Source organism: Fopius arisanus, unplaced genomic scaffold (genome assembly GCF_000806365.1).
Source record: "Fopius arisanus strain USDA-PBARC FA_bdor unplaced genomic scaffold, ASM80636v1 scaffold00024, whole genome shotgun sequence".
NCBI lineage: Eukaryota > Metazoa > Arthropoda > Insecta > Hymenoptera > Braconidae > Fopius > Fopius arisanus.
The window spans coordinates 96,844-107,722 of record NW_011887763.1 but is presented as its reverse complement, the minus strand read 5'-3'; the positions used below and the strand labels follow the sequence as shown (position 1 = coordinate 107,722).

Below are 10,879 nucleotides of genomic sequence, written 5' to 3'. Positions count from 1 at the left end.
CGCTCATTGCAATAACATAATTTCATTAGTAGTATATCTTCAATATATTTATTTATTTATACATTACGGACTGTAGATTATGGCGGAATCTCCTTTTATGAAAAAACTTTACCATGTAAAAAAAAATAGGAAATAAAATAAGGGGAGAAATGGTCATTGAACACCTATTTTATTATTCCAATCAATTAATTAACCCCGAAAATGAACGGAATTACTACAAGTAAATTTTTTATATCTTAAATTGAATTATACTTTATAACTTTATTTATTGATGAATGAGTATTCCATTATAAAAATGTATTATTATAAATAGAAATATAAGAACATATGCGAGATGGCAAGGTTTTCATGGCGTACCTTGAGGGGTTTTTCTAATAATTAAAAACATAATTCCATAACTATCACCTAATTGAATGCATAAGAATGATAATTGAAAAAAAAAACACAATGATGATGAACGGAGACATTACAAAGTGAACAAAAAAATAAATAATAAATCCAAAGGAAGAAGAAAGATGCGGTAAAAATATATATTACAATGTACAAGATTCTGTACAATATTCGAAGTTATTGTTTTTCTTTAAATTGACAGCGAGCAGAACAAACACTCTTAACTACTAAATCCCGCGTGTTTTAAATTGTTGAATGATGTTTATGGAGACTGCATAAATTTTAATAAGACAATCTCTAGCAGAAAAAAAAATATTAATAGGCTAAAAGTATTAAAACTATTTACACAAAATTATCAGGATCATTGCACTGCAGTTACACACAATCACGATTTTTCTCTCTTTGTTATTCCACAAAATTTTCATTAAACATTTACCATTTTTCCTTTAAATTCTAATGAAAATCTTCAATTATCCATTTGAATTTAATTAACATTCTACCCTTACTTTATTTGATCAATCTAGTATATTTTGATGTGCAATTATACATTAACATTTTTTTGTTTTTTTTTTATTTATAAATATATAACAAAAATATATGATAATACGAGCTATATACAATGAAAAATCTATAAAACTTATGAAATACATTTTGAACCTGATGTTGCATATTTTCGCCTCGGTAAATGAGCCCCCGCCCCTCTCTCGAATTATAAATCATCAATTTCTTCATTTTTTCATCATTAGATTTTCCCACCCCTCTGTCCATCGATAGGCACTATAAAATTGATTCTCGTGATAAAGTCTCTGACATATTCTCCCCCAACATTGAAGCTCTAGAATTTCCATACAATTATTTTATGAAGAAAAAGAACAAGTGCGAAAAATAATAATCGCTCTTTTTGCAACCGCAACTTATTTCCAATAATTCCGCGTTGCATATTCACGAATAATTTTAAAATGAGAATACATGTCATTTTTATCAGCATTAAGATATTATTCTCATCAACTCACTCTATTGACGTAAAACTAGGCACTTCCTTTCAATTTATCATTAAACCCCCAATACTATTGGCATTTCTTTATCATTCATAGATATGTGGACAGATAAGCTCTCATAAATCAGAGGCGAAATAGACAGTAATTGATCGTCACTAGCTCGATAACCGCAGAGTGAATTTCAATGATTTTTTTTTTCACTTTCGAGATATTTTTTAAAGCTTCAAAGCGAGATATTATCGGTTGAAATGATTCGACTCATTTAAAAAATACTGACGATTCAACAACTCCCATTTCCCCTCACACTAGACGAAATTCCCACGAGGAATTCACTGATTATTCCTCGATCCATTAATGCTTCATCCATATAAATCCGATTCGTAACATAATTTATCCTTCAAAGGCCAGAAATTTTCCAATTCAGTTAAAAAAAAAAGAAAAAAAAAAATCACGGTTCACGTCATTTGATGATTAGCCTTAGCAATACGTCAGTCTCCGGCGAATTAGTCAAATCATGTTTATCTTGGTAAGTTTATCGGCATTTACTTGAGTTATAAATAAAAAAAAAATATACCTTGACAAAGGCCACATCGGTACCCTATTGAAATTCAAAAACATGATTATTTCTCAAATTTCATTTACATTATTAACTTTTCAATAACGAAGGAAAAAAAAAGAAGGACCTGTTACGTAGACTGATGAATCCTCTCAGTGACTAGCTTATTATATTATGCAGACATGCACTTCTCTCTATTTTCATCAGTTTGAACGTTTTAATGGCATTGAAAGTGTCAGAGTTGAGTGAAGACAGAATGAAGAATCAGTTAAATAATCAAATTACTCCATTTTGTCCCATTCATCCCATCGTAATCAAATATTTCCACACGAAACAATCCCCCCAGTATTTGAAAATAATCTCCGATATTTTCCATCATTGCTATTTCAATGAATCGATTTAACCATAAAAATCACGAATTCAACAAAAAAAAAGGCCATTGAAATAATAAAAATATAAATCAGAGAAAATCTTCTCGTAATACCCAAGTGGATATGCTCGCGTTGATTTTCTGTTGGTGAAGGAAAAATTAACAACTGCCTTAAGAGATTATTAAGATAATAACAAATCTGGGTATTGAGATGATAAATAAGATGCAGGGAGTGGGCACTTCAGCTAGGTACTAAGTATAGAATAAACTTAATGTCTATCCAATAATCGCCTGTCGATAAATCGTGCATTATCTAATTGATGATTGATTAAACAGTAAATTTCTTATTCTCTAGATAAATCTTATACAGTTCTAATTATTCGTTAAAATGATTTTTACCTCTCAATTCACGTCAATGTCAACACGATTATATTTATGATACAAAAGTCATTCATTTTGTACATATACACGAGTTCCACGGTTTTTTTTCTTTTTTAGTTCGTTGTGATTTTTCAAGAAAACGAGTATCTAGTGTTTGTGTAATTGTCCATCATATCGTTCATTACGATAAATTTCTCCCGAATTCATTGGATGGATTGAATGAAATTATTGGGATTATCAAAGATAACGAAACAAAAAAAAAAGAAACAAAATGAGGAATTACGAGGATTTTTTTTCTTTTTCACTTTCAACTGAGTAGAGGAGATGCGATTATCTTTGGAATGAATGATTTTCCAGGAAAATCCATGGTTTCCCAGTATTTCCTAATGAAACTCGTCGTTTCAAAGATAAATTCACAATTCTCAGGGCTCCACAGCCCCTCCACAAACCCTCGTAATTTCACAGACCAACAGAATATGCCCCTCAAGCCTCGTTAATCATCGAAGTAATAAGAAATAAATCAGTCGTTGACAAGGCCCATTTCTATAAATCGTCGTCATGGATATGAAAAAAAAAACCCGAGAGCGACCTTTATACGAAGAAAAATAATCAGGTGCATACAACATACCTACAAGAATTCACAGTCGTGTCACAGATACGCTTCATCCATCCCCTTGGTAATTTCAAAAATGAAAATTCACATGTTGTGAGGAGCAACTGTGACTTTGCTGTACTGTTCATCACCCACCGAGCCCAAGGTTTTATCCACCTTCTGTCCAAAGCCCGCAGCAACTTTACCCAATCCCTGGGACTCAGACTTCTGTACATCTCTCACAGTGACATACCCGGAGTTCTTGATCTCAGGTTCTTCCCTCCTCTCAGCTCCAATATCCTCTGGCTCCCAAAACATATCATACTCCGAAGACAATGAATCGTCGAAAGACTCCTCCACATTATCCTCCTTGTCTTGTCCAACATTGAAGACTGATGAAGCCAAGACGTACGGTTTCTTGGTATCAACGAATGTCCCCTGGGATAAACTCGTGTCATCCTTCACCACGACTTTTCCCTTCTTGTCTCCATCTGGAAGTGTTCCAACAGCAACGTAAGGCTTCATCACGTCGGGTTGTGCCTTTCTAGACGTTGAAAATGTGGGAAAATCACAGGATTCCGGGATTTTCGTTGTAACAGATTTATCATTGCCCATTAATCCTGTCTGGACGTACGGTGTTTTATCAACAGTCGGTGGATCAATGAATTTCGTCAGGTGCTCGAGATTTTTAACTGTGTCAAGGATTTTTTTCTCACGTGGTTTAGCCTCTAGGGACGCCAAACTGACATACGGCGCAGTGGGTTTAACTTCCGCGAGATTGTTGGACAATTGAGAATAATTTTCCATCTTATCCCTTGATTTTGGAAGCAAACCGACAACACTGTAGCCCCCAATGTTTTTATCCTTGGGTGTAGGACTGGGATTATTGGATAATTCCTCAGACGAGGGCATGCTGATGTAGCCAGTGGAGGACCAGGTGTGCTGAGGCATCATAAAGCCAGATGAGTCTGTTAAATTGGGTGTTGATCGAGCCAGTGACAGATTATCCTCCACTGGCTCCCCAGGTTTCGAAACTTTTACGTAAGAGTCCCATCGAGTAGAGTCTGGCATTCCACTGGGTCTCATTGTGCCCACATTCCTCTGACGAAGACTCGATGACTCCCACGTGCTCGACGACTCCAGTAATTTATTCGATGAGACAACAGGATCAATCTCAGTTCCACTATCAGTTGACACGTGAGAATCCGATGTCAGAGAAGATGTCACTGACTCCTGTCCACTGGAGCATCCACTGGAATCAGCTGATGACTGTCTGATATGCTGCTCCCCAACTTTCTGGAGTAATTTCTCACCAGCTAAACCTGGTGGCAACTGCACCTCAACATCCTGCATGACTTTGTACTTCAGCCAAACCCTCTTAGACGTGTAAATAACGCAGAACATAACTGCTATCGATCCAATGACGCCTATCACCCAGATTATAGCAAGAACACTCGAGGCAGGTCCTCCACTGTAGCAATTACCCTCACCAGGATCTGACCAAGGTCCATACAAATGCTCACCATTAGGGGCTACATTAACAGCTCTAATTCGAAACTGATGAAGTGTATCAATTCCCTCAGTCTTGCAATCAGGAATTGGAATGCTGGATTCACTTCTCGAGCTGTTTTGAATGATTCCGTGTTTGGAGGATATCTGGTAGTAATCGAGTCTACCACCAGGATTTACAGGTTTACTCCAGGTTACAGATACTTGACTCGAATTTATAAAACGCACCAGTGGTACTCGATTTATTTTTCCTGGAAAGCCAATTCCAGTCTGCGAATAGATAACTGATGATCCATAGCTGCATGATACTGTACAGGCCTTCACTTGGATGCTGTAATTCTTGAATGCTATGAGATTTTTCAGCTCTACATGGGTGACATCCTCCACCTGCTCAACATTGTTACTGTAGTGTACCTCGTAGTAACGTAGAACTCCATTCATTGCTGTGGGTGAATCCCAGGAGACAAACATCGTCGAGTTGGTGATTTCAGTGATAACTACATTGCGAGGTGGATTTGGAGCTGCTTCCATGGTGGTATTGTAAAGGGCATCGCTGTGGAGGCCCTCACCACTTTTTGTCAATACTGCAACCGATATCATGTACGTTGTGTATGGCTTTAGACCTGTGACAGTGCCATGAATGGTGTGGGGATCTGCCTTGATTGTTGTATTTAATTTTGGCCCCTTGCAGTTGAGATTGTAAGGGGTTATTATCGGGCAGTAATAAATCTTGAAGCCCTCGACAATTCCAATTCTATCAGAGCACTCGAGCTTCCAACCCACTTCCAGGTAATCTGAACCTATTCTATTTATCCATACTGATTTCATCTTTCCTACCACTTTATTGTGGATAACAGTGCACGAGGCCCACACCATTCCACTAGACGCATATCTAGTATTAGCTGATATTGCGAATTGATACACCTTCCGGGGCTGTGGAACAGTCATGTTGTAAATTGTTGTTGATGACGATACGTGCACCCAATCGAGAAAACCGGTGCACTGATAAGGACGATCTCGCTCGTTGTCACACCAGAAAATAGTATAATTTGTTATCTCAGTGTTAATTATTGGGGCTTTCCATGACAGCTCGTACATTCCATCCTCGAAAGCGATTTTAGTGAAGGCCAGAGGCTCACGTGGAATTTCAAAGCGACTTGGTATAAAAATCACAGCTTTCTCTTGATTTGAACCAACGATATTTGTCGTGACTAATTCAAATCTGTAACTGTTGAAACTTATGCCCTTAAACTTGGCGTAAGTTCGGGTTGTCTCGTTGGGCTCGATTAAGGATGTTCTACCGCTTTCCTCCACGTGGGCCACCTGATATTTAAAGTTATCACCATTCTCTAGATATGGGGGAATCGACTGCCAGTATAAGTAAACGTCTCTGTTTGCACTGTTCTCGGTTATCTCGAAACTGCCGATGTCTGTGCGTGGGGGTAAACCAGGTAATTTCGGTGGTGTTCTAAATGTCACATCGCTAAATTGACTCCACTTGTCTTCACCAATGGCTACTGCACTCTTCATGAAAACCCTGACGTCGTACAGGGTATTGGCATATTGAAGGCCAGTCAGATTGAAGTACCTCTTGTGCATGTGAATATCGTTTGTGATGTTGATTATCTATTCGATAAAAAAGGAAAAAAAAAATTCATAGGAATCGCTCTCCCACACAATTTCCTCACGATAAAATTTTTATTTATCGAAACAGAAAATAAACACCCACTCTATCTCCTAGTTGCTTCCGTATACGATTCGAGCGAAAATTTTCTGACCGTGAAATTGTGATATCAAATTGATTTACAGGAAATTCACTTTATCAAGCTTCAAAGTGATTCAACAGCACTGGGTTAATTGTGCAATTAAAAGAAATCATTTCATTCGGCGATAAAGTCGCGAAGTGAGATAAGTCGAAGTAAACAATTCCGCAAAATATCTATTTATCTTAGAAATTAACGCTTTTAGAATGATAGATTAGGAGACCCGATTTGTTAAAAATTGAATCAGCGACAAAAAAAAAAACGATTTCTTTAACGATTCAAATTTCTCTAAAACGATTCAATTAAATAAAAATACCGGAATTTTTAGCATGAATTATTGAGTCGACATACCTGCCAAGTCTTTCTCGATTCCCATTGGTGCTGATAGGTCACTCGGTGGTGGAGACCCGGTGGAAAATTCTGCATTGGAAATGGTACGGTCCAGTGGAGGAGAACACTCTCGGATGTTTTACTAACCACCGTGAGGTTCGCAGGTTTTGCTGGAATCACTGTTAAAAAATGCGTGAGTAATAATTCCCATAAAAACAAGTCATCAAATTCAGTGGGGAAGGTATAAAATCAATAAAATAGATATTGAATGCTAAATTGGCAGAATGATTTACCGTGAGCATAATGATGAAACTTGTAGGATACAGATGCATTCCCGAGTACATTTTCAGCGCTGAGATTGAACATGTAGTACTCGTAAGGCTGTCGATAGATTGGATTTGTCGATGTATCCCAGAAGCATCGATTTTTCACCGTTGACTTCTGATCCTCCTTTTCCTTGGGGCAGGGATACAATTTACGTCCTCCAGCTCGTCCCGGTAATTTAAACGCAAGAGTAAAACGAGTCTCGACGTAATTGGGCACTGGATCCCACGTGCACGTCATGTTCTCCCAGTTATTCGATACACACGTGAAATTTTCCGGCTCCTTTGGCTTCGCTGTAAATTCAAGTGCTGTCAGTACTGCCATTTCATCAATTTCATTTCATCAATACAAAATATCGGGGGAAATAAACAGCCTGAAATTCTGCGAAATGATGTGGCAAATGTGTAATCGATATTGTTGATGACTTCATGAATGGCAACAGAGTTGAAACACTCGATATCCCATGGAATGTAAACTGTTTATCCATAACTTCCTCGGTGTATGATCTGAGACGGCGGTTGTCTACCGCCCCGATAATTCAATCAATGGATCATTTATTTTTCATACGGAAAACACCACACGATCTTTCGCCTTCCCCTATTCCCATTAATTTCCCTACATACTTTTCTTAATTATTGAATTATTAATTGAAATTAATCTCAAAAACCATTAATTCGAGGAGAAAATATCAAACTAATAAAATTTGAAATTCAGTATTGAATTTGAAAATTCTAAGATAAATCAATGAATTTATCCCCGAAATTATTGACTTCCAAAAAAAAATGTGGAGAGTGCATTTTTTTAAATTAATAATTAAAGGCATCTAAAATGGATTTCCTTGAAGATAATGCGATAACTGAGAAAACTATAAAATTGAATGAATTCAAGTTAATGACTAGGCTAGTGAATAAATCAATGAAATAAGGAAAAAATAGAAAAATTAAAATTCATTGCTTTCGGGAAACTGAGTGAGGTCTCAGTATCTCGACCCCGCGATATCGGAATAAATGGAGACTATTGATATAATTATTACTTCGTAGAGATTTCTATTAACTTACTTCCAACTACGACGTTATTGAGGCATACAGCCTCGTACTTCTTGCTGTAATTTGCGTTGAGCCTTAATTTGCAGTAGTACATGTCTTTGGATGGTGGTGGTTCATCCACAAACATTTCGATTGTTGTCTCGTTTATCAGTCGAATAAATTGTGGCTCCATTTCCCTGTCGCTGCGGAAGAAAACAAGATCCGAGGCATTTTTGCCGGGAAATTCAGCATCGATGTACGTCTTATTCAGCATACAGAGAATTCGAAGGGGCTGTCCCTCCTCGAGGACAATGTCACCTGCTGGCCAGGTTCCTAAGAAGATTTTTCATTTCAGGTAAACAGGGGAGAGAACAAGTGTTGAATTTGTTTTTACTATTGTTCTCCATTATGTCGTTGGACAAAGAACAAGTGTATTATCATTTATTTCACAATTCCGGGGGTTTCGGGTGTCGAGTGAAAATATTTCGCGGTAATTCGCTAGTGTATGCTTTTAGCTCGATGTTGAGAATTCCAAAATAAGAGATAAGGGGACATGAAACTCTCGTTGGCAGAGGTATTGAGTTTGAAATGTATTTCAGTAGCGAAGAGGTAAAGGATAAAGTCGATTCAGCTAAGGGCGTCTCGCATCTTCGATAAATAACTCTCGATGTGAGAGAGATAGCGATAATTTTATTATGACCTTTTTTGGAGGCTTTTTTTCACTCTACAGAATAGGTCCTAATGAAAATATCGCTATCTCCCAGAGATCCACAGATATTTATTAATTAATAAAATTTTAATGTTCTTCAGTCGCTGGCGAGAGGTTTTTAAATTTATGGAAGCGTTAAATTAAATAGCGACGAAGTAAAGTGGCATGGGGTGAATTAAAAATTTTTCTTGGACAAGTTCTTCGGCTGTTTTCTCTCAGATTTAATATTTTGGTTGTGGGATGGATTAAATTTAATCTTAAATATTATTTATGATGAATTATCATGGTTTACTCACGTCCTGGTGTTTTGATGCCCAAGGCACACTGATCTGTCGCCGATATACATATCGAGCTGAATAAGATGAACAAAATTGACTTCCAGAGATGATTGAGGGAAGCATTTCGATGACACTTTAACATACGTATTAATTTAATTCTGCACTCACGGATGACACTGCTAATCGTTCTGTTGTCACCATTAATATTTAAACAATAATTCGAACTCGAGGAATCGATTACCTCATTACACTCATTCATTAGTCTTTTCTCATTGTCACTTGAACTCGTTGCTCTGTGAGTTATTAAATCCTGATATTTTAATTTATTTCTCGGACGATTTGTGGAACACATCGGCCTGAGGTGCGTCGTCCTGGACACTTCTGACTGAGCCATACTCCTAACTTTGTTGCTGGTATTATCATAATTCAGGGACGAGTGAATCTTCTTCGCTGGAGGCATACCTCGGTTTAACCACGCTGGTATCTCCATTTTTTCTCTCCCATCACTGAAATTATTCAATAATTTTTCTATTTTAATAGCAATTATTTTTGAAGATGACTTGAATAAGGGAAAATGGAAGAAGGAATTTGACGATTATTCAGATATTGTTGTCTCTCAAAGTTGCCTTCGATACTAAATCCAATGTGACACCATCAACTCGTCCATGGGTCCACCAAAGAGTTCCAGGGTGGGGGTTGAACGATTGAAATTGTCATTTCATTGGTCAACAATATCGAAGCAATCTTTCCCAACATCAACGAAACTCTTGGAAACGGAGATGCCTCGAAATCAGTGATTTTTTTTTTCTTTTCACATTTCATTTTTTTTTTTTATTATTCAGGGAACGATTATTCTCGTTACCATTGATTAAACGTGCATGAAAATAATGGTATGATCACTGAATGCTCCGCAGAACTCGACTAAATAAATTTCCCTCCCCTCGGCGTACGGAATTTCATGGCAAAGAATAGAGAGCACTTGTGTTTTATTTATTCCTTGGAAGCAATGGAGATGCAGGCATTCCATACAAAAAAGGCATAACCCATCTCTTGGAATAACGTAACAGAGCGCTTTTTAAGGTGAATATATTGCCCTGTACTATCCAATGCCACTGGAGGAATTTTCTACGTTTAGGCACCATCTCCCGCATATTGAGTGTACGAATAACGCATATGGAAAAAAAAGGGAAAAAAAAAAGAAAAACACGGATGGATGGACACGACTGCCAGGGAGATAAGAAACATCAGACAAATATGAATTATTCATCGGACATTTTCGAGTTTTAAATGTACGAGTGAATTCTGGGGAAAATAAATACGGGATATTTACGCCGCGTCGTCGGTAAATACCGATAGGAGATTTTTAGTTCGACCATTGATTCTGCAAGGTCAATTTACGAGGCGGATTGAAAGCCTTTCTTAATTATCGATTTATCTCCGAAATTGACGATTTTCGATGGAAATATTTCAAGGTTTTTAAAGAGGTAAATACCGACAAAAGCTGTGAGAATATTTTCCCATCAAAATCATCACGATAATAAGTCAATAACTTTTTAATTATTTCTTTTGATATACCGATATCCCCAGTTGCCTCCCATCAACACATATTTATCGAAATTTAAAAATTTCCCGCGACTCAAAACAAAAAAAAAAA

At 37.1% G+C, this 10,879-nt stretch overlaps 1 protein-coding gene across 1 annotated transcript; it reads right to left on the bottom strand.

Moving 5' to 3' along the window:
• Positions 1-2,867: 2,867 nt before the first annotated feature.
• Positions 2,868-9,845, bottom strand: dome (domeless). The gene is made up of 5 exons (XM_011301524.1): positions 9,244-9,845; positions 8,272-8,571; positions 7,183-7,506; positions 6,911-7,068; positions 2,868-6,422 (listed from the first exon to the last, which is right to left on the bottom strand). Exons 1-5 carry the CDS (start codon positions 9,713-9,715, stop codon positions 3,393-3,395), a joined length of 4,284 nt encoding a protein of 1,427 aa, XP_011299826.1. The 5' UTR covers positions 9,716-9,845; the 3' UTR covers positions 2,868-3,392.
• Positions 9,846-10,879: the final 1,034 nt, after the last annotated feature.